Source organism: Schistocerca americana, chromosome 1 (assembly GCF_021461395.2).
Source record: "Schistocerca americana isolate TAMUIC-IGC-003095 chromosome 1, iqSchAmer2.1, whole genome shotgun sequence".
Taxonomy (NCBI): Eukaryota; Metazoa; Arthropoda; class Insecta; order Orthoptera; family Acrididae; genus Schistocerca; species Schistocerca americana.
In genome coordinates, this window is record NC_060119.1 from 744877552 (window position 1) to 744903361 (window position 25810).

General features: G+C 43.9%; 1 protein-coding gene across 1 annotated transcript in view; it reads left to right on the forward strand.

The window, feature by feature from the left end:
• Positions 1–25810, forward strand: part of LOC124545251 — a 170473-nt gene that overhangs the window by 139434 nt on the left and 5229 nt on the right. The window contains exons 6-8 of the mRNA XM_047124127.1: positions 1028–1201; positions 17464–17604; positions 21942–22087. Of these exons, the coding sequence (XP_046980083.1) occupies positions 1028–1201; positions 17464–17604; positions 21942–22087 (461 nt within the window). The remainder of the gene's footprint in view (positions 1–1027; positions 1202–17463; positions 17605–21941; positions 22088–25810) is intronic.

Sequence of the window (25810 nt, forward strand, 5' to 3'; positions counted from 1 at the left end):
TTGGAAGCGTGTATTCGTCATCGTCATACTGGCGTATCACCCGGCCTGACGGTATGGGGTGCCATTGGTTACACGTCTCGGTCACCTCTTGTTCGCATTGACGGCACTTTGAACAGTGGACGTTCATTTCAGATGTGTTACGACCCGTGGCTCTACCCTTCATTTCATCCCTGCAAAACCCTGCATTTCAGTAGGATAATGCACGACCGCATGTTGCAGGTCCTGTATGGGCCTTTCTGGATACAGAAAATGTTCGACTGCTGCCCTGGCCAGCACATTCTTCAGATCTCTCACCAATTGAAAACGTCTGTTCAATAGTGGCAGAGCAACTAGCTCGTCACAATACGCCAGTCACTACTCTTGATAAGCTGTGTATCGTGTTGAAGCTGTACGTGTACACGTCATCCAAGCTCTGTTTGACTCAATGACCCGGCGTATTAAGGCCGTTATTACGGCTAGAAGTGGTTGTTCTCGGAACTGATTTCTCAGGATCTATGCACGCAAACTGCGTGAAAATGTAATCACATGTCAGTTCTAGTATAATATATTTGTCCACTGAATACCCGTTTATCATCTGCATTTCTTCTTGCTGTAGCAATTTTAATGGTCAGTAGTGTAGGATTCCAACTCTTTTCACATCCCCCCTTTTCTCCAGACGTGGCACGCTCGGACCACTATTTGCTCCCAAATTTGAAGAAATGGCTGGCGGGACAAAGATTTTATTTAAACGAGGAAGTGATTGCCGCAATTAATAGCTATTTTGCAGTCTTGGACAATTCCTATTATTCGGATGGTATCAACAAATTAGAACTGCGTTGGACAAAGTGTATAAGTCTTAAAGGAGACTATATCGAAAAACAAAAAAGGTTTACCTCAACACATAAGCAGTTTTTATTTTTGCACGGACTTTTCAAACGCCCTTCGTATGCTCCTTATGGCGTTCTTCGCAACCCTGTAAATTACGTTGTGAAAATATATGGCATATCCGTGTGAGACAGAGGATGAGGGCAGTTGGCATGTGTCGCAGCTGGCGGCGAAGTACCTGGCGGCGGGCGTGGCGCTGCAGGCGGCTCGCCACCTGCTGGCGCAGTGGAGGCGGCCCGCAGGCCCCGGCCGCGGGCTGGCGGCGCTGCTGGGGCGCGCCCTGTGCGGCGACAACTCGCTGGGGCTCTTCCTCGCCGCCTACGTCGCTCTCTACCAGGTACGCTAGGCTGCACCACACCACGCGCTCTCACTGGCTTACAAATTCCCACTAGTAAACGCATATAACGCAACATAATTGTTGAGGCTTTTGTGGCCACTTTTTCATGTATTACTTGTTGCAATTGGTCCTGGGATCTTCAGGCGTTTGTTCTATCATTCTTCTGACGTTTCGCCAGCACGAGTGGCTGTCATTGCCACAGGAACACATAGACTTTCACAAAGTCGTGGAATACCTCCTATATCGTGTCAGACCTACTTTATCCAGCGTAGTGTAGCAACTCCACATGTCATGGACTCAACTTCGTTGTAAGTCCTCTGCAGATATATTGAGCCATGTTGCCTCTATAGCCGACCATAATTGCGAAAATGCTGCCAGTGCAGTATGTTGTGCAAAAACTGACCCCTCGATAACGTCCCGTAAATGTTTGATGGGATTCAAGTCGAACAGTCTGGGAGTAGCGCGATAAAGCGGGTGCCCACACTTTTGATCTCAAATTATTGTGCTAATTAATTAAATTGATCAATTAAAGCACCCCTCCCCTTAACCTATTGTTCTTCTAAGTGGTTTATGACACCCTTGTGGTTGATTTATGCCCCCTTAGGTACGGGACAAAAGCTGCTTCTGAGAAACCCCCACCCCTACCCCTCCCTTATCATTCTGTGAAATCCACAACACTACGCCTCCCCCCTTCCCAATATGAAAACACTTTTGATATCAAATTACTCAACTAATTACTTAAATTGATCAATTAACTACCTCTTTCCCCTCTGGGCAATCCCCCAGCCTTCCATTCCTCTCCACTACTTCCCCCCCCCCCCCCCCTCTTACCCATCTGGAAATTGGCAGGAATATGACTCAGTCTGTGCTGAGCTGCTGGTGAGGAACGATCGCACGATACAAAATTCAGTTCATGTCAGTTGTCATAACGATATAATGTTCAATTCAGTTTGCTTACTTGGGCAGAGTTCACGTCTGCACCACCACTTTCCATGCCGCAATAACTGTAAGCACCGAGGAATGGAATGAAGTGTGACATGTTAGTCGCCGTTCTGGATCACCCGCTTGTTTTTATAGTGGCCAGGTCACAGAGTGTCAAGTGCACACATCTACACACCACGGGGGTCGGGCCGTGTCTGCCGCCCAAGCGCCACTGATTACTAACTGCAACGCCGAACACACATATCTGCATGCCATGGAGGTTGGAAACAGCCCAATGTCCTAATTACAGACCACAATACTATATACAATCGACTGTGGAGCAGAAGTTGATGTCCTTTGATATTAGATACCCGGGAAACCATTTCTGCTGTCTCTGCTACTTTCTGTTGTAGCACCTGTGCCTCAAACCAGTAGACCAAGGTGATGTGCCTACCTGCCAGAGGGACGTTCGTTTGTTCTCATGGCCCCCAAACAAAGCACCAGGTGGCGACGTTCCTTTGATCAGGAAACTGCGGACTCGCTTCCTTTCTCCGTCTGTCTCAAGTGGTTCCTTCCTATTTGTGTCTACACTTGTATGAACCAGTGTGTTCAAACACACAGACAGAGATTTTTATCCCACCTCAGAATATTGTGCTCCTATTGGCCAAGGACGAAGGGAGAGCTGGCGCAATTCCGATATCAAAAATGGTGGGAAATAGTCCATCTGTACTACCCTATCAAAGCTCTGGAAGGTGTAAGCCAAATGGATCGCTTAAGCACTACCAGCACCTTACGATGATTCTTCTTCGCAATAAAACGCGTTTTCAACAATTGAGTATCACACACACACACACACACACACACACACACACACACATACACACACACACACACATCTTGCAGATCAAGTAATAAAATTTCCGCGACAAATAGACTGCAGCCCTAAATATATCTGAGGCCTTGCATGCACTGATGTTTGCAAACACAAGTATCTCCTCCATCACAATGTTTCCACTAAACGCATCTGGCGAGAAACCCTGCCCGATAACGAAGAGCACACTGTGTGCTGACTGCAGGAGTGCCATGGGCTGCGGCTCTGCTAGCAGCACTGGCAGTTGCGCTGCCAACTCCACACTCTCAGAAGCAGGAGAGACTGTCACCGTGACAGCCAAGCTGTCGCCTGATCATTTTACATGGGGTTAATAATCGTCTACTGCAAGCACTCGTCATATTGAATCTCCTCACGCAATGCAATATGTGCGGTGGTGTGTGCTTATTGAAATAAATGTTCATACTTCCTGTTTACTCAGGGGATCAGGAACTATTACTATAAATAAAAGTTTTAATTTCTTACCGATTAATATATTTAGTAAAAGTTCACATGCACAAACATAGTAATAATAATCAAACCATTCTGAAATTTAGCAGTTTTAACATTAATGTACTGAAGCATATATTAGTTTCATCCCTAGATTATGGCACAATACTTTGAACAAAGAAGGTAGCTGCGAAGAAACCATGGGTAACAGAAGAAATACTTCAGTTGATTGATGAAAGGAGTACAAACATGTTCCGGGAAAATCAGGAATACAGAAATACAAGTCGCTGAGGAATGAAATAAATAGGAAGTGCAGGGAAGCTAAGACGAAATAGCTGCAGGAAAAATGTGAAGACATCGAAAATGATATGATTGTCGGAAGGACAGACTCAGCATACAGGAAAGTCAAAACAACCTTTGGTGACATTCAAAGCAACGGTGGTAACATTAAAAGTGCAACGGGAATTCCACTGTTAAATGCAGAGGAGAGAGCAGATAGGTGGAAACAATACATTGAAAGCCTCTATGAGGTTGAAGATTTGTCTGATGTGATAGAAGAAGAAACAGGAGTCGATTTAGATGAGATAGGGGATCCAGTATTAGAATCGGAATTTAAAAGAGCTTTGGAGGACTTACGGTCAAATAAGGCAGAAGGGATAGATAACATTCCATCATAATTTCTAAAATCATTGGGGGAAGTGGCAACAAAACGACTATTCACGTTGGTGTGTAGAATATATGAGTCTGGCGATATACCATCTGACTTTCGGAAAAGCATCATCCACACAATTCCGAAGACGGCAAGAGCTGACAAGTGCGAGAATTATCGCACAATCAACTCAACAGCTCATGCATCGAAGCTGCTTACAAGAATAATATACAGAAGAATGGAAAAGAAAACTGAGAATGCGCTAGGTGACGATCAGTTTGGCTTTAGGAAAAGTAAAGGGACGAGAGAGGCAATTCTGACGTTACGGCTAATAATGGAAGCAAGGCTAAAGAAAAATCAAGACACTTTCATAGGATTTGTCGACCTGGAAAAAGCGTTCGCAATATAAAATGGTGCAAGCTGTTCGAGATTCTGAAAAAAGTAGGAGTAAGCTACAGGGAGAGACGGGTCATATACAATATGTACAACAACCAAGAGGGAATAATAAGAGTGAACGATCAAGAACGAAGTGCTCGTATTAAGAAGGGTGTAAGACAAGGCTGTAGCCTTTCGCGCCTACTCTTCAATTTGTGCATCGAGGAAGCAATGATGGAAATAAAAGAAAGGTTCAGGAGTGGAATTAAAATACAAGGTGAAAGGATATCAATGATACGATTCGCTGATGACATTGCTATCCTGAGTGAAAGTGAAGAAGAATTAAATGATCTGCTGAACGGAATGAACAGTCTAATGAGTACACAGTATGGTTTGAGAGTAAATCGGAGAAAGACGAAGGTAATGAGAAGTAGTAGAAATGAGAACAGCGAGAAACTTAACATCAGGATTGATGGTCACGAAGTCAATGAAGTTAAGGAATTCTGCTACCTAGGCAGTAAAATAACCAATGTCGGACAGAGCAAGGAGGACATCAAAAGCAGACTCGCTATGGCAAAAAAGGCATTTCTGGCCAAGAGAAGTCTACTAATATCAAATACCGGCCTTAATTTGAGGAAGAAATTTCTGAGGATGTACGTCTGGAGTACAGCATTGTATGGTAGTGAAACATGGACTGTGGGAAAACCGGAATAGAAGAGAAACGAAGCATTTGAGATGTGGTGCTATAGACGAATGTTGAAAATTAGGTGGACTGATTAGGTAAGGAATGAGGAGGTTCTACGCAGAATCGGAGTGGAAAGGAATATGTGGACAACACTGATAAGGAGAAGGGACAGGATGATAGAACATCTGCTAAGACATGAGGGAATGACTTCCATGGTACTAGAGGGAGCTGTAGAGGGCAAAAACTGTAGAGGAAGACAGAGATTGGAATTCGTCAAGCAAATAATTGAGGATGTAGGTTGCAAGTGCTACTCTGAGATGAAGAGGTTAGCACAGGAAAGGAATTCGTGGCGGTGCCACATCAAACCAGTCAGTAGATCGATGACAAAAAAAAAAAAAAACAAAAAAAAAACTTTGTATGCTACGCACAGGCAGGTTAGGATGACGTGGAGTTGGTAGCAGTGACCTCACCTACATCTACATAATTACTCTGCTATTCACAATAGAGCCTGACAGAGGGTTCAATGAACCACCTTCAAGCTGTCTCTCTACTCTTCCACTGTCGAACGGCGCGCGGGAAAAACGAGTACTTAATTTTTTCTGTGCGATCTCTGATTTCTCTTATTTTATCGTGATGATCATTTTTTCCCCTGTAGGCGTGTGCCAACAGAATGTTTTCGCAGTCGGAGGGAAAACTGGTGATTGAAATTTGATGAGAAGATCCCGCCGCAACGAATGGCGCCTTTGTTTTAATGACTGCCACTCCAATTCACGCATCATGTCTGTGGCACTATCTATCCTATTTCGCGATAATACAAAACGATCCGCCATTCTTTGTACTTTATCGATATCATCCGTCAGTCCCACCTGATGGGGATCCCACGCCGCACAGCCATACTCCAGAATAGGGCGGACAAATGGTTCAAATGGCTCTGAGCACTATGGGACTCAACTGCTGTGGTCAAAAGTCCCCTAGAACTTAGAACTACTTAAACCCAACTAAACTAAGAACATCACACACATCCATGCCCGAGGCAGGATTCGAACCTGCGACCGTAGCGGTCGTGCGGTTCCAGACTGTAGCGCCTTTAACCGCTCGGCCACTCCGGCCGGCTAGGGCGGACAAGCGTGGTGTAAGCAGTCTCTCTAGTAGACCTGTTGCACCTTCAAGTGTTCTGCCAATGAATCGCAGTCTTTGGTTTGCTCTACCCACAATATTATCAATGTGATCTTTCCAATTTAGGTTATTTGTAATTGTAATCCCTAAGTATTTAGTTGAATTTACAGTCTTAAGATTTGTGTGACTTATCGCGTAATCGACATTTAGTGGATTTCTTTTAGGACTCATGTGAATAAAGTCAAATTTTCTTTATTCAGGGCCAATTGCCACTTTTCGCACCTTACATATATCTTATATAAATCATTTTGCAATTCGTTTTGGTCATCTGATGACTTTACAAGACGGTAAATGACAGTATCATCTGCAAACACTCTAAGACGGCTATTAAGATTGTCTCCTACATCTTTAATATAGATCAGTAACAATAGAGGGCCTATAACACTTCCTTGGGGAACGCCGGATATTATTTCTGTTTTACTCGACGACTTTCCGTCTGTTACTACGAACTGTGACATTCCTGCCAGGAAATCACGAATCCAGTCGCACAACTAAGGCGATATTCCATAGGCACGCGGTTTGCTTAGAAGACGCTTGTGAGGAACGATGTCGAAACCCTCCTGGAAATATAAAAATATGGAATCAATTAGACATCCCCTGTCGATAGCACTCATTACTTAATGAGTATAAAGAGCTAGTTGTGTTTCACAAGAACGATATTTTCTGAATCCGTGCTGACTATGTGTCAATAAATCGTTTTCTTCGAGGTACTTCATAATGGTTAGAATAAAGTATATGTTACAAAACCCTATTGCAAATCGACGTTAGTGATATGGTCCTGTAATTCAAGGGATTACTCCTACTTCCATTTTTTGGTATTGGTGTGACCTGAGCAATTTTCCAGTCTTTAGGTACGGATCTTTCTGTGAGCGAGTGGTTGTTTATAATTGATGAATATGGAGCTGTTTTATCAGCATACTCTTAGAGGAACCTGACTGGTATACAGTCTGGACCAGAAGTCTTGCCTGTATTAAATGATTTAAGCTGCTTTGCGACACCGAGAATATTTACTTCTATGTTTCTCATCTTGGCAGTTGTTCTTGATTGGAATTCAGGAATACTTACTTCGTCTTCTTTGGTGAAGGAGTTTCGGAAAACCGTATTTAATAACTTTGCTTTGGTGGTACTATCATCAATGACTTCACCGTTGTTATCGCGCAGTGAAGGTATTGATTGCGTCTTGCCGCTGGTGTGCTTTATGTATGACCAGAATCTCTTTGGGTTTTCTGCCACATTTCGACACAGAGTTTCGTTGTGGAAATTATTGAAAGCGTCTCGCATTGAAGCACGAGCTATATTTTGCAATTTTGTAAAATTTTGCAAGTCTTGGGGATTTTTCGTTCTTTTAAAATTTGGCATGCTTTTTTTCGCTGCTTCCGCAACAGCGATCTGACGCGTTTTGTGTAGCATTGGGGATCAGCACCATCACTTATTAATTTATGTGGTATGTGTCTCTCAATTGCTGAGATACTATCTCTCTGAAATCATTCCACAACTTTTCTACACTTACATGACCAGATTGGAAGGAGTGAAGAATAACTCTCAAAACGGCATTAAGAGCATTTTTATCAGCTTTTTTTTTTAAATGGATATACTTCGAGTTTATTTTTGATGGTTGTAGGTGTTCGTCACAACACTCAATATTTGTCCAGGATTATTTGATGCTAAGAGGTCAACTATGCCTTCTCAACCATTTACGCTTACAGTGGGGTCATGAACCAATTGTTCAAAATAATTTTCTGAGACAGCATTCAGTACAATTTCGGATGACGTTTTATGCCTGCCGCCGGCCTTAAACGTATACTTTTTCCAGCATATCGAGGGTAGATTGAAGTCTCCACCGACTACAACTGTATGAGTGGTGTACCTATTTGAAATGAGACTTAAGTTTACTTCGAACTGTTCAGCAACTATATCTTCTAAGTCGCGCGTTTGGTAAAACGATCCAATTAATGGTTTAGTCCGATTGTCAAGTATAACCTCTACCCATACTATTTCGCAGGAACTATGTACTTCAATTTCAGCAGAAGGCAAACCACTTCTGACGGCAATAAATACTCCACCACCAACCCTATTTAATCTATCCTTTCTGAACACAGCTAGATCGTTTGAAAAAATTTCGGCTGAATTTATTTCCGGCTTTAGCCAGCTTCCTGTACCTATAACTAGTTGAGCTTCAGTGCTTTCTTTTAGGGCTTGGAGCTCTGGTTATTTCCGAACACATCTACGACAATTTACAATACCGATCGTTTCTACAACTAACTTACTGTGTTTTACCTGTACCCTTTTAGACGGACGCCCTTTCTGTGGTTCCCTGAGACCCCTAACCAAAACAAAAACGCCCAGTCCCTTCCACACAGCCCCCGCTACCCTTGTAGCCGCTTGTTGTGTGTAGTGGACTCCTGACCTATTAAGTGGAATCCGGAAACCCACCACCCGATGGTGCAAGTCAAGGAATCTGTAGCCTACACGGTCACAAAACCACCTGAGACTCTGATTCAGACCCTCCACTCGGCTCTGCACCAAAGGACCACAGTCGGTTCTATCGACGGTGCTGCAGATGGTGAGCTCCGCCTTAATCTCGCAAGCGAGATTGGCAGTCTTTACCGTTTCTGCTAGCCGCCAGAAACCAGAGAGAATCTCCTCCAATCCAAAGCGATACACGTCATTGGTACCGACATGAGCCACCACCCGCAGTTGGCTGCACTCTGTACTCTTCATGACATCCGGAAGCACCCTTTCCACATCCGGAATGACTCCTCCTGGTATGCACACGGAGTGCACACTGGCACCCTTTCCCTCCTTGGCAGCCAAGTTCATAAGGAGCCCCATTATGCGCCTAACGTTGGAGCTCCCAACTACCAGCAAACCCGCTCTATGTGAATGCCCAGACCTTGTGGGCCGAGAAGCCTCCTTTGGAACAGGGTGGACTACTGCATCCGGCTCAGAGACATCGTCAGCCACAGATAACACCCGAAACGTGTTCGTCAAACTATCGGCCCCTTGGAAAGTTTTTCTCTGCCTGCCAGACTTTGGAGTGATCTCCCACTTGACCACAGGTGAGGCGTCAATCTCAATGCAGGCAGTACCCAGGGTAGCCACAGCAGTGGACCGATCGAGTGGTACGTGGGATGTGCTCGACTTCCCTCGCTTTCCCGCGTCCGACCCCCTACAGTGATGCCCCTTGGCTGCAGCCTCAAGCTGTGTGATGGAAGCCAATGCAGCATGGAGCTGTGAGCGAAGGGTCGCCAACTCAGCTCACATATGTAGACAACAATCACTGTTCCAATCCATTACTGCAATCGCTCCTGTTTGCAGCCTGTAAAAATATATAACAAACGAATGGTGTACTCGCCTTATTAGCATCAGGAACACGAGGTGCTCTGCCTCTGATGGTCTATCCAACACTAGCATACTACTGCAACCCACATCCTTCTGAGTCAGTTTAGTGTATTCATGCCTTGGTCCCCCTCTACGATTTTTACCCTCCACACTTCTTTCCAATATTAAACTGATGACAGCCATTGTGGCCGAGCGGGTCTAGGCGCTTCAGTCCAGAACCGTGCGACTGCTACAGTCGCAGGTTCGAATCCTGCCTCGGGCATGGATGTGAGTGATGTCCTCAGATGTTAAGTTCCATAGTGCTCAGAGCCATTTGAACCATTTAAACTAAATTGATGATCCCTTGATGCCTCATAATGTGTCCTACCAACTGATATCTTCTTCTAGTCAAGAAGTTGTTCCAGAAATTCCTCTTCTCTTCAATTCTATTCAGTACCTATTGTAGTATTCTAGATCTACGTATCTAATATTCAGCACTGTTCTGTAGCACCACATTTCGAAATCTTCTATTCTCTTCCTGTCTAAACTATTTATCGACCATGTTTCCCTTCCATACATGGCTACACTACACAAACATACTTTCAGAAAAGACTTCCTGACACTTAAATTTATACTCGATGTTAACAAATTTATCTTCTTCAGAAACTCTTTCCTTGCCATTACCAGTCGACATTTTATATCCTCCTTACTTCGACCATCATCAGTTATTTTTCTCCCCAAATAGCAATACTCATTTACTACTTTAAGCGTCTCATTTGTTAATCTAATTCCCGCAGTATCACTCGATTTAATTCGACTACATTCCATTATCCTCGTTTTGGTTTTTTTTATGTTCATCTTATATCCTCCTTTCAAGACCATGTCCATTCCGTTCAGCTGCTCTTCCAGGTTCTTTGTTGTCTCTGACAGAATTACAACGTCACTGGAAAATCTCAAAGTTTTTATTTCTTCTCGATGGATTTTAACTCTACTCCAAATTTTTCTTTTTTTATTTCCTGTACTGCTTGCTCAATGTACAGATTGAATAACACTGTGGATAGGCTACAACCCTGTCTCACTCCCTTCCCCACTACTGCATCCCTTTCATGCCCCTCGACTCTTATAACTGGCATCTGGTTTCTGTACAAATTGTAAATAGCCTTCCCTTCAAAAAATTGTTCAGATGGCTGTAAGCACTATGGGACTTAACATCTGAGGTCATCAGTCCCCTAGACTTATAACTACTTAAACCTAACTAACCTAAGGACATCACACACATCCATGCCTAAGGCAGGATTCCAACCTGTGACCGCAGTAGAAGCGCGGTTCCGGACTTTCCCTCGACGTATTTTACCCCTGCCACCTTCAGAAGAGCACGAGAAATGGCCGACAGCTCTGCAGTGAAAACACTGTAGCCGTCTGGCAAGGGGTGCTGTTCAATATGTCCTCCATGAACATATGCGAAGCCAACGTGACCATTAGTCACCGAGCCGTCGGTGTAAACCACTTCATGGTCCCGGTACATGTCAAGAATCGAGAGGAAGTGACAGCGGAGAGCCATGGGGTTAACTGTATCCTTAGGACCGTGTGGAAGGTCCAGGCGAAGCTTTGGCCTGGGTGTACACAATGAAGGAGTACGTGAATGGGCCTCGAGTCTGGGTGGTAAAGGCAAGGACTCTACTTCGGACATATCGGACGCGAACCGCAATCGTAAGCCCTGACCTGGGCCTCTGATGCGGGAGATGAACCGCCGTGGGTGGGAAAAGGAGACTGCAGTTCGGATGCTCAGGAGAACTACGAATGTGTGCAACGTAACTGGTGACTTCTCGTGCACGCCTTACCTTCAATGGAGGGACTCCAGCCTCCATTTGGGCGCTGGTCACCGGACTCATCCTAAAGGCTCCCGTTGCCAGACTAACGCCACATTAGTGCACTGGGTCGAGTAAACGCAACGCTGAGGACGCCGCCGGACCATTAACCAGACTCCCATAGTCAATGCGGGATCGAACAGGGCTCTGTAGAGCTGCAGCAGCGTAGAACGATCTGCACCTCAGTTGGTGTTGCTCAGTTGGTGCTTCCAGCACTTCCGCTTCAGCTGACAAAGATGAGGAAGCCACGTCAATCGGGCGTAGAAAACCAGTCCTAAGAATCGATATGTATCCACTACAGTGAGTGGATCGCCGTTAAGGTAAAGTTCTGGTTCCGGATGAACGGTACGACGCCGACAGAAGTGCATGACCCACGACTTCACGGCTGGAAACTGGAAGCCGTGGGCTAGAGCCCATGGCTGCGCCTTGTGGATGGCTCCCTCTAGGCGCCGCTCAGCAACACCAGTACTGGAGGAGCAGTACGAAATGCAGAAGCCGTCTGTATACAGAGAACATTATCCAGGTCCCATCTCCTTAAGTTTCCACCTTTTTGCAGTTTCTTCAATTTTAGTCTATAGTTCATCACCAATAGATTGTGGTAAGAGTCCACATCTGCCCCTGGGAACGTCTTACAATTTAAAACTTGGTTCCTAAATCTCTGTCTTCCCATTATATAATCTATCTGAAACCTTCCAGTGTCTCCAGGCCTCTTCCACGTATACAACCTTCTTCCATAATTCTTAAAAGTGTTAGCTATGATTAAGTTGTGCTCTGTGCATAATTCTACCAAGCGACTTGCTCTTTCATTCCTTACTCCCGTTCCATATTCACCTACTACTTTTCCTTCTCTTCCTTTTCCTACTATCTAATTCCATCCCCCATCACTATTAAATTTTCATCTCCCTTCACTATCTGAATAATTTCTTCTATTTCATCATACATGTCTTCAGTCTCTTCGTCATCTGTACTATTGCGGCAGGCGTGGCCTTCCTGTCTGTCTTTGCTACTATAATGTGTTCACACTGCTGTTCGCAGTAGCTTATCCGCCCTCCTATTTTTGTATTCGTTATTAAATCTACTCCTGCATTATCGTTATTTGGTTCTGTATTTATAACCTTGTATTCATCTGACCAGAAGTCTTGTTCCTTCTGCCACCGAACTTCACTAACTCCCACTAAGTCTAGCTTTAACCTATCCATTTCCCTTCTTAAATTTTCTAACTTGCCTGCCCGATTAAGGGATCTGGTATTCCACGCTCCGATTCATAGAAGATCCGAATGGGGGACTATTTTACCTCCGGAATATTTTACCCAAGAGGACGCCATCATCATTTAACCATACAGTAAAGCTGCAAGTCCTCGGGAAAAAATACGGCTGTAGGTACTCCTTGCTTTCAGCCGTTCGCAGTACTAGCACAGCCAAGCCGCTGTGGTTAATGTTACAAGGCGAGATCAACTATCCAGATTGTTGCCCCTGTAACTACTGCAAAGGGTGCTTCCCCTATTCAGGAACCACACGTTTGTCGGGCCTCTCAACAGATACCCCTCCATTGTGGTTGCATCTATGGTACGGCTATCTGTATCGCTGAGGAAAGCAAGCCTCCCCACTAACGATAATTTACATGGTTCATGGGAGGAGGCAGAACCGATTATCGCTGGAAAAAGTTAGTTCCAATTTTGACTCCCAGGTACAAATCTGGCGCTGTGAGTAAAAGAAATACGTAAAGAAATGTTTCCATAAGTAGCGGATTAGGAACGAGACCTGGAAGAACAGTTCATACAAGTGAGAAAGACATAATATTGATTTTATTACTAACCGGCGCTTACGCAACTTGCTCAGTATGAGCGCCAGACGAGGGGCTGTGCAGCTCCAGATTTGCAGATGGTGGTCAAACAGCAATTTTCTTCAGCATTAATGAACTCCGCATTAACGCATTATCATATCTACAAAGTTTCGCTGATAAACGGTAATTGCAGCAGACACTGGACCTCCGTGAGCAATTGTACTTTAATTATATAACCTCCCGGTAGAGAAGCATCAGCACCTACTCTTTCTAGACGTTTCGGTTATGAGGAAGGAAGTGAACTTGAATCGCACGTCAATCGAAAACCGACACACATGGACAGATACTTGCACAAATTATTATATCATCACCCGAACCAGAAAAGAGCAATTATTAATACGCCCTTAGCGAACAAAGAAGATGCATATGCTATAGAGTCTCGGACGCCAGATGCAACATCTGGAAGTCGTACTGAGGAGCAAAGGGTACTTCACTACTTGAATATGCGTCGTAAAGCCTAACACGCGAAGAGTGGTACGTCGGAAGAAGAAATGTCGGGAAGTGATGGACAGAATCGGTCGTACACGATTATACAGTGCATCAGATCGCTAAAGGAGAAAAGGGATCCACTCCCAGTGTCGGGAATATGCAGCATGTCGTGTACATGTGGAAAATAGATTGGAAAGATTGAACATTCCATCAGTATTGCGACCATTGAACGGCACTGGAGGTTGTAACAAGTGGAGAAATCGGCCGTGGCGGAGCGCTAGCTGTATGGGACAGACCACACAGTACTTCCGCGTCATGATTCACTGCCAAGTGACAAAGCTCGATGGAAATTGGAATATACATAGAAAGAATTGTTACAGAACGGGATTATTGACTTCCAGGTCTTTGAACAGGATGGAGCTGTTGTAACGCTGTACTCCTTTTCGTTGGTACATCTTTTCGTTGGTACATTCGGCAATGACTTCATTTTTATGCACGACAGCGCGCGGCTATATCGAACAGCGCAGGTGGAAGAGCTCTTGGAACGAGAGGATATTCGGCGACTGGACGGGCCTGCTCGTCTCCCCGACTTAAATCCATCGACCACGTGTGTAATGCGTTGGGGAGGCGCACTGCAACACGCCCAGCAGCACCAACGACCGCCCAGTAGTTGTTAAGCGCGATGGCGGAAGGATGGGACGTCCTACCACAAGACCCAACCCTGTGGCCACCAGAGGAGCACTCTGCAGAGCATTCGTTGCTGTCTGTAGTCCTAGGCGACCGGACACCCTATCAAGGACCATGTACCGCCTTTTCTGTTCAGAGGACCTTCATGAATCCCTTCAATGTAATTATGGTCTTTGAATAAAAGTATCATTTCTGTTCGTCTCATTGCGTATTCTCTCGGTTACCTTTCGTACCATACTGTAGTAAGTCTTTTATAAGTACGGTTCAAGTTTCATGGAGCTATGTTACTTGGCAGTGACCCATCATACGAACGTTACTTTCGTCGTTAACTTTTGTTCACAAGGGTAAAATTCGCCGACACGCAGGTTCTCGCCATTGAGAAGAGTTATCACAACCGTTGTTCAGGGACACCCTAGAAATTCACAAACGTGGTAACATATTTAACAAGAAAGAAAAAAGCGTTAAGGTAAATGAATTCCGTTACTGGTAACGGGGAAAGGCCATGAGACGTTGCCGCGAGAATACCTACACACAGGGTGAGGCAGCTAAGACAAGCCGCTTCAGATACATCCACAACGAATCAATATATCGAGGTGCGGTTTTCGCCAAATTATAGCGGACAATATGATGAATTTCGGACATTCAGAAGTAATTTTTATCGTTTATAATCGACCCACGCGAAGCTAAACGATTTCAAGGCGCAGCCTGAAGAGTAGCTATTACCTGTTTGAAAAACATCAATCGATATAAATCGTTCCAACAATGTTGCCTGTCATTATTTAAATCCAAATTGAAAATGTTATTCAACACTCTTCAAAATTCAATTTCTGTAAACCATTATAGGAAAATATATTTTAATATATCTTTAGGGGCGGCTCCACCTTAAGACCTTTAAAGACGAGTCGCACCTGCTCAAGCATATGCAGTGAATATCCAGAAGGAATGTGCTCCAAAATGAAGTAAACCGTGGGAAAACATTGCAGAAACGAGGATTCCCGTGTAACAAATATAATATCACTGATGAGTCGGAACAGTTTCGAAACTGTTTGACAGGACGCTACCTGCAATAAGCAGACGCAAATCGCTGACGCATCAAACGCCGCGCGGGGTAGCCGCGCTGTCAGGGGCGCCTTGTCACGGTTCGCGCGGCTCCCCCCGTCGGAAGTTCGAGTCCTCCCTCTGGTATGGATGTGTGTGTTGTCCTTAGCGTAAGTTAGTTTAAAGTAAGATTAAGTAGTTTGTAAGCTAAGGGACCAATGACCTCAGCAGTTTGGTCCCACAGTACCTTACCACAAACTTATCAAATACTGACTGGAAATATGGAAAGAGCCACTCAACTTTTGCAGAACATTTGAGAGAAAGTAACCACAAACCTACTACAAGAGAAAATGATATGAAAATAATTAGAATAAATAATGAAAGACATCTCCTAACACTACAGGAAAATTATCATATATACAAAACAAAGGCTGAAAAGAAACAACTACTAAATGCCCAAATAAATATGACTAACAACTCACTGTTTACACTCATTGATCATACAATAGACAGAAATCTCAACAAAATATTACACATCTGATTCCTCTAATAAGTATACACAGGAAAATATACTAATGATAATAATTATTATTTTTTTAAGATTAAATAAACGAATAGAAAATAGTAATAAAAATAAAATAAATAATTTTTATTTTATTAGAAAAAAGAAATCTCTCTCTCTCTCTCTAACACACACACACACACACACACACACACACACACACACACACACATTCGCAAAACAGTTGAATGCAGAAAACTGAGAATGTTGGTAACACTTAGAAAAACAAATGAATCTCTGTATTAAAAAGATGGCAGTTACAGTGATGTGTAACGTAAACAGTAAACTGAAAGTGAACTGTAAGGTGTCCACCTGGTTGCCAGACGAGAAAAAGCAGTTTGCTATGATGCAGTGAATTAGAAATTACCTGTAAGTAACTTTCCATTTCATAAAAAAAACGTTAAGGAACTGTTTTTAAATCTATAACGTAGATGTGAAACCATAACCTATGTGTGAAAAGGACAAATCATGTAATATTTCAGGACACCCACTGAAGATGCCTTGTAAAAAAGGCGAAACGTGTCTGGGTGTATAAATAAAAATAAAAATTTCGATGTACAGCATGCAAAAAAGTCATTTTCTTTGAAACAACTGCAATTTACTGATATTTTAAATACCTGACCTAACACTCAAGATTTTACTTTCTTCACTAACTGTAGTACTGTATTTTTAAGAGAGTATGTAGAAAGAAGGAAACGGCTTTCCTTACAGGCAAAATTAATATTATAAGGAAATGTATGCATATTTTGCAAATGTCTTTATAGATGGATTTAACATTCCTTGTTGAATTTTCGCACTCCACGTAGCCAATATTAAAACCGGCGTCCAAACAAGATTACCTTTCCGAAGTTTTCCTTCTCTCTGGAGGTTGTAGTTTTTACCTTTCTGTCAATAATGGTTTTTAAGTCGTGTGAAGTTCTAATGCTAGGCGATCGGACATTTTAGCTGTGCTTTCTTCTCTTTCGCCGCTAGTTAATGTTTGAAAACTGGTTTTAAATAACTATCAGACAATTTTTCGACTTGCTTGAGACATATTTTGTCATGAATTATTCAGGCAAGCACTACTTAACGTGCCGCTCATACGAGAACACAAAACAGACGATAAAAGACAACGGAAGATCGAAAATTTTCAATTTTAATTAAGAGTCCTTTGTCCTCTTCAGCGAAATTATATCTTAACTTTCTTATAGATCTTCATACAATGTAGTTTCAGATTATCAATAAAAAATTGTTTTTATCGTCGGTACTTGTATCATTTGCCATTAAAATTTTCATCTCACTTTTACCGCACGTACTTTACATCACATAACCTTGAAAAGAAGTCGTACTGGCTGTATTGTATCCAGCAAAAAGCCAACACAAATAAAAAATAAAAGTGTGGTGGCCGCAGGCGGTGCGCTGTGGGTTGTGCCGGCTGCGGGGCGAGGACCGGTCTGCGCATGCGCTCCTGGCCGGCCTGGCGAGCGGCACCGCCTTCTGGCTCCACCCGGACCTCACCATCGCCTTCGCCGCCGTAACGACGCTCGTACAGGTAGTGCACGCAGCGACTGCAGCAGATGGCCTTCATACGTGTTTGTACGCTTCTAGCCAGCGCAACTTTAACACAGTGCATTCACTCATGCCCTACAATTCCTTAACAGAAACGGTAATAAAATTCATTGTACACAGGTATTTAGACGTCGGGAGTAGAAAGAAAGGAAGCTGACGTTATTCATTGTACACAGGTATTTAGACGTCGGGAGTAGAAAGAAAGGAAGCTGTCGTTATTTTCGGATTGTAATTTAAGTTCGGATTGTACTGTACTTATAGATTCGCACAGTGCAGATGAGTGTTATAGAAAGTGACTGAGGCACTGGAAGCATACGAACTTACACGTGGTTAAAATCGTTACCACTCCTAAGACACAGAGGCCTGCAAGCAGTCAAACTGCATCATTAAGACTTCACGATCAGGCTAACGTTAAATTGGAAAACATATAGCAACAACAGTCAACGCACCTCTATCTAGTGCATCCTTACAACTTCCACGGAAAAAAAGGACAGTAGCATAGTTAATGCCCACATATGACAAAGGACACACTAAAATCAAAACCTTTCGATATTCTTATACATTTACATCTAAATCTACATCCATACTCCGCAAGCCACCTGACATTGTGTGGTGGAGGGTACCTTGAGTACCTCTATCGGTTCTCCCTTCTATTCCAGTCTCGTATTGTTCGTGGAAAGAAAGATTGTCGGTTTGCCTCTGTGTGGGCTCTCTCTCTGATTTCATCCTCATGGTCTCTTCGCGAGATATACGTAGGAGGGAGCAATATACTGCTTGACTCCTCGGTGAAGGTATGTTCTCGAAACTTGAACAAAAGCCCGTACCGAGCTACTGAGTGTCTCTCTTGCAGAGTCTTCCACTGGAGTTTATCTATCATCTCCGTAACGCTTTCGCGACTACTAAATGATCCTGTAACGAAGCGCGCTGCTCTCCGTTCGATCTCCTCTATCTCTTCTGTCAACCCCATCTGGTACGGATCCCACTCCGGTGAGCAGTACTCAAGCAGTGCGCGAACAAGTGTACTGTAACCTACTTCCTTTGTTTTCGGACTGCATTTCCTCAGGAATCTTCCAATGAATCTCAGTTTGGCATCTGCTTTACCGACGTTTAATTTTATATGGCCATTCCATTTTAAATCACTCCTAATGCCTACTCCCACATAATTGATGGAATTAACTTCTTCCAGTTGTTAACCTGCTATATTGTAGTTAAACGATAAAGGATCTTTCTTTCTATGTATTCGCAGCACATTACACTTGTCTGTATTGAAATTCAATTGCTATTCCCTGTACCATGAGTCAATTCGTTGCAGATCCACCTGCATTTCAGTACAATTTTCCATTGTTACAACCTCTCTATATACTGCAGCATCATTCGCAAATAGCCTCAGTGAACTTCCGAGAGATACTGGCAGAAGTAAAGCTGTGAGTACCGGGCGTCTGTCGTGCTTCGGCAACTCAGATGGTTGAGCACTTGCCCGCGAAAGGCAAAGGTCCAGAGTTCGAGTCTCGGTCGGGCACACAGTTTTAATCTGCCAGGAAGTTTCAAAACAGAAAGAATATGAAAATTGACATTTTCGGTCAATTTCACGAACGTCCCACTTTAATACGCGTCCAGATAGATCTTCGCACACAAATCTCAGTAGTCTATCCTAAGGTTGGATCTCTGTCAGAGGTCATTCTGATGCAGAAATTAATCACAGGTATTTCCCGCATTATTATACCACTGTGACACCTTGTAAGTCTCGATGAAAAGATTTACATCTACGTCTACGTGGATACTCCGCAATCCACCCTACGACTCGTGGCGTAGGGTAACCCGTACCACTGCTGGTGATTTTCCCGCTCCACTAGTAAAGACAGAGAGGGAAAAAATGACTGCCTGCGTGCATGTTGGAGGCAGTAGAATCACTCTTCAGGCAGCTTCAAATGCCGGTGCTCTAAATTTTCTCAAGTGCTCTTCGAAAAGAATATCGCCTTCTCTACAGGGATACCCCTTTGAGTTCCCGAAGCATGTCCGTAACAATTGCGTGTTGTTCAAACCTACCAGTAACAAATCTAGTATCCCGCCTCTGAATTGCTTCGATGTCTCCCTTTAATCGGACTTGGTACGGATCCCAAACACTCGAGCAGTATTCAAGAATATGTCGCACTAGCGTCCTATATGCGGTCTTCTTTACAGATGAACCAAATTTTCGTAGAATTCTCCCCAATAAACCGAAGGCGATCATTCGCCTTCCGTACCACAATTCTCAAATGCTCGTTCCACTCCATATCGCTTTGCAACGTTATGCCCAGATACACTACTGGCCATTAATATTGCTACACCAAGAAGAAATGCAGATGATAAACGGGTACTCACTGGACAAATATATTATACTAGAACTGACATGTGATTACATTATCGCACAATTTGCGTGCATAGATCCTGAGAAATCAGTACCCAGAACAACCACCTCTGGCCGTAATAACGGCCTTGATACGCCTGGGCATTGAGTCAAACAGAGCTTGAATGGCGTGTACAGGTACAGCTGCCCATGCAGGTTCAACATGATACCACAGTTCATCAAGAGTAGTGACTGGCGTATTGTGACGAGCCAGTTGCTCCGCCACCATTGACCAGACGTTTTCAATTGGTGAGAGATATGGCCAGGGCAGCAGTCGAACATTTTCTGTATCCAGAAAGACCCGTACAGGACCTGCAGCATACGGTCGTGCATTATCCTGCTGAAATGTAGCGTTTCGCAGGGATCGAATGAAGGGTAGAGCCACGGGTCGTAACACATCTGAAACGTAACGTCCACTGTTCAAAGCGCCGTCAATGCGAACAAGAGGTGACCGAGACGTGTGACCAATGGCACCCCATACCATCACGCCGGGTGATACGCCAGTATGGCGATGACGAATTCACGCTTCCAATGTGCGTTTCACCGCGATGTCGCCAAACACGGATGCGACCATCATGATGCCGTAAACAGAACCTGGATTCATCCGAAAAAATGACGTTTTGTCATTCGTATACCCAGGTTCGTCGTTGAGTACTCCATCGCAGGCACTCCTGTCTGTGATGCAGCGTCAAGGGTAACCGCAGCCATAGTCTCCGAGCTGATAGTTCATGCTGCTGCAAACGTCGTCGAACTGTTCGTGCAGGTGGTTGTTGTCTCGCAAACGACCCCATGTGTTGACTCAGGGATCGAGACGTGGCTGCACGATCCGTTACAGCCATGCGGATAAGATGCCTGTCATATTGACTGCTAGTGATACGCAGCCGTTGGGATCCAGCACGGCGTTCCGTATTACCCTCCTGAACCCACCGATTCGATATTCTGCTAACAGTCATTGGATCTCGCCCAACGCGAGCAGCAATGTCGCGATACGATAAACCGCAATCGCGATAGGCTACAGTCCGACCTTTATCAAAGTCGGAAACGTGATGGTACACATTTCTCCTCTTACACGAGGCATCACAACAACGTTTCACCAGGCAACGCCGGTCAACTGGTGTTTGTTTATGAGAAATCGGTTGGAAACTTTCCTCCTGTCAGTACTTTGTAGGTGTCGCCACCGGTGCCAACCTTGTGTGAATGCTCCGAAAAGCTAATCATTTGCATATCACAGCATCTTCTTCCTGTCGGTTAAATTTCGCGTCTGTAGCACGTCATCTTCGTGGTGTAGGAATTTTAATGGCCAGTAGTGTATTTAAACGACGTGTGTGAAGCTGGACATTACTAATGCTGTATCCGAACATTACGGATTTGTTTTTTCTACTCATCCTCAATGACACGTTTTTCTACATTTAGACTAGCTGCCATTCATCACGCCAATTAGAAACTTTGTCTAGCTCATTTGTATCCTCCTACAGTCACTCAGCTAAGACACCTTCCTGTACACCACAGCATCATCAGCAAACAAGCGCGGATTGCTGCTCGGCCAGTCCGCCAAATCATTTCATCCTATCACACTCCTTTGGGGCACTCCCGACGACACCCTTGTCTCTGATGATTCTTAGGTGTAATGCCAATTTTCTAGGCTGAATTTTATATTCATGTTTAGACATTAAAGTACATTTCCTTCTTTTTTCTGTCTGTGAATAAACCGCATCTCATGTATTTTGTTGTTATTGTAAGGTGAAGCGGCTTGTCCGTAATTCTGCTACGAACCCCCTTACCATGCAATATACGTGAGTGGAGCATGTTCCTTCCTTCGCTCTGATACGGTCTTCCTTTCCATAGCAGAAAGACAGCTGTAAGCAGAAAGGCGTAATATTCTGCCTGCTGAATGCACATGCGGTTCTTGTAACGCGACTGGTGGAATGTTGCAGCTGCGGGTGGCGCACCTCTGCGACCGGCGCCTGCTCGAGCCCGTGTGGGCGCTGTGTCTGTCTGCGCTGCTACACGTGGCCGTCCTGGACCGGCGCCACTGTCCCCCGGGTTTCATGGCCCTCACCGAGATTCTCGCTCCAGGCGTGTGAGTACTGCTGCTACTGCTTGCTCTCCGCACTGCGCTGTCACTGGCACTTACATGTGCAAGCTACTTGCCCAAATGTAGTGAGTAACCAGCGAACCCGACAATGCTTTGCAGTTTCTAAATATCTATGTAGATTGGATGTATGTCCTGATATCCTTCTCCCCCCTCTCTCCATCCTTCTCCTCCACCCCACTCGATTTTGTCCATCTGCTCCTCCCTCCGCCATCTCTGCGAATCACCTTCCCCCGCTCTCATATATTGCTTATCCCACATTCTCTCTATCCATCTGCTCCTGCATCATCTCTCTGTCCATATCCTCCTTCTCTGTTTTTATATCCGTTTCCTGCCCCCTTCTCTGTACATCTCCTCCTCCCCCTCTCTCTGACCTTATTTATTGTTCTTGGAAACGGAACCTTGATTGGGAATAGAAGTCAAAATGAATGGGTAATTTGGTTGAGTATCATTAGTACACGGGCTCTGAGAGAGACCTTCCCAGCTGTTGAATCTGTGAGGATAGTAGCTTTAATGACAGTGGTTTTAATCTACGGACAGGTAGGATTAAAAGTTAGCCATAGACACAACTTTCCTGTTTTCTGTTAAAAATGACTGTGAAAAGAAAAACAAAACCGAACTTTTTTCAGTATAGCTGAGCATCCTTTTTCTCGCATACAGTTTAATACTATGTGTTTATAAATTTTCTACATAGCACAGATACATTGTCCCAGACAGGGTCAACGAGAAGACTTCAAAGACTCGATTAAAATAAAGCATTAAGTTACAACACACACACACACAGGCACAACGAGACGACCATCACAAGTAGATAAACCCTTTCGCCAGTACGGCATGCGTCAAAATAGATGACACCCACAGTCACGCAACGCATCTCAAACACATAAGTGCAGTCATAGATAACTGAAACCACACGAGAAGACTTCACAGACTTCATTAAAATAAAGCATTAAGTTACAACACACACATACACAGGCACAACGAGAAGACCATCACAAATAGATAAACCCTTTGGGCAGCACGGCATGCGTCAAAATAGATGACACACACAGTCACGCAACGCATCTCAAACACACAAGTGCAGTCACAGGTAACTGAAACCACACTGCGAGCAGCAGCACCAGTGCATGATGGGAGTGATGACTGGGTGGGGGTGAGTTGCGTTTGTGTGTGTGTGTGTGTGTGTGTGTGTGTGTGTATCTCTTTGACAAAGGCCGAAAGCTTTATTTATTTGTGCCGGCCTTTCTATTGTGCCTATCTGCGACTCAGCATCTCTGCTAATGGTGAATGGCAACTTTCCTTTTCAGAATATTGCTGCATTCCATCCTGGATTTTCGATTGTTTGATGTCTATATATGCAGTTGTTTAGGTTGCGCACAGTCGGTACTTCAGTTGCAACATACCAAGCTGAACATTACCTTTAATTTCCGTGAACTGAAATATAACAATTACTCTAGGATCTTCATTGGTTAGACTGTCGAACAGACCCTCCGTTGTAATACTTTTAGCCGAATCTTCCCTCAATTTGTCTGAATTGAGAAATAACAGTTTCACTAAGATCATAAATTTATTGAAACCAAAGAAATCGGAATTGATTGTTTCGACAATGATTTGCCGATGGTTTACCGACGATCGAGCACGCCACGCGCAACTGAGCACGGGAAAAACTTCGCAATTCAAGGTTTACTCCACAAACTTCCAACAACTGTGACCTTGCGATTTATTGATCGTCATTGTGAATGCAAGGCGAACCGGACAATGGACACGCTTCAATTGAAACAGGAAGTCGATTAGAATCAGTAGTATTCTTGGAATGATAATGTTTTCGCCTTTGAACTTTCCTATGATTATGGTTGCTTCAGTCACGTTGTTCATCAGCTTATTAACAGCGAGTATTTTCACATTGTATAGTTTCGGTTGGTTCACACTACGTAACACGATTATCACCGAGCCGACCTCGAGCTGCTTCATTTTTATGGATGACATTGCACGACGACACTGAACTCTGCAGGTGGAGGAGGAATGGATTGACCTGTGCGTCCCTTGGCTTACATCCCATTGAGCACATATGGAGACGTACTGGGGCACGTCCACATGCACTAGCGACCGTCCAGTAGTCGTCGATTGCGCTGATCGAGGAATGAAACGCCCTACAACCAGAACTCGTTACCAACCTTGTGGCCAGAATGGCAGCACGTTGCAAAGCGTGCGTTGTGACCGTGGTGATCACACACACTATTAAGAACCTCTTTTGTATTGTCCTGGGGACCATCATAAATCGCGGTGACTCTCGTATAACTATTGTCTTAGAATGAAAGTGTCATTTCTGTTCGCCTCATTGCGTATTTATTTCAGTTTCCTTCTGTACTATTCTGTAGCTTTGCTTTCTATGTACGTTCCTAGTTTTATCTAGTTTTATTATTTGGCACATCACGTGACAATTAATGTCGTCCTTAAGTTTTGTACGCCGATGTGCATTGGTGCTGCAGACGGCTGAATGCAAGAGGAAACTACAACCATTATTTTTCCCCGAGATATGCAGCTCTAGTGTATGGCGTAATGTTGATGGCATCCTTTCTGGTATAATGTTCCGGAGCTAAAATTGTACCCAATTCGAATCTCCGGATCGGGACTACTGAGGAAGATGTTGTCATCACGAAAATATCACCACCAGTCACCAGACACTTAATCGATTCCACCTCCTCCACCCCCGTCCTGACGCATGGCGACAGGAAGAACGAAACATTTGCTCACGAACGTACACAGTTATGAATACAAAACAAAACAGGAGTAACACAGGAGGAGGTCTGATAGTGGGCCAATGCAAGATATGACCAATAACAGGACTACCTAGGAGTAGGTCTAATAATGAAAATATGAATGCGAATAATCTACCGTGAACAGTTTAGTCAGTCCGTGAACCCATCCACCATAGTAGCACATGCTTATATGCCCGCTATATCGACACAGATGATGACGATAAGGAAATAATAAGTTAGTTTCATGTTCCATGGATCATTTTCTCGATATAACGTAAAGCTGTGGAAGGAGTTATTTTATATTCACATCACAGTCTTATTTTGCAAATATGCCTACATGCCGATCATTTACAAGGGCTTTTTTTCTAAAGAACAGAAGACTTACAGATGTGAGCTACTAAGTCCTACCCAGCATCTTTCACACGTTACAATAAGAGAAATTCTTCTATGGAACAGAAGTAGTTGTCAAGGAGAAACATTTCAGTTTCTTCTCAAGCTTTACTTTGCTGTCTGTCAGACCTTTTATAACACTGGGCAAGTGATCAAAAATTTTGGTTACAGCGTTGTGCTAAACACTGCCTTAATGTGGCGTAATGAATATAATTACTTCTTGTGGCATTTTAATTACATATTATTGTTCCTTTTGAACTGCAGTAGATTATTTACAACTGACTTCATGAGAGAACAAATATAGGACTGCAGTAATCAGGATGCCTAACTACCTAAACAGATCTCTACAAAATGATCGTGGGTGAGGACCACATATTATTCTTACAGCACGTTTCTTTCTTAAAGATGAGTTATCTCAAAACATTATTCTATATGTCATTATTGAATGAAAATATGCAAAATACGTCAACTTACTGATTTGTCTCCCCCTAAGATTCGCAATGATTCTAAGTGCGAATGTGGCTGCCTAAGTTGTTTTAGGAGTTCCAAAATGTTGTTTTTC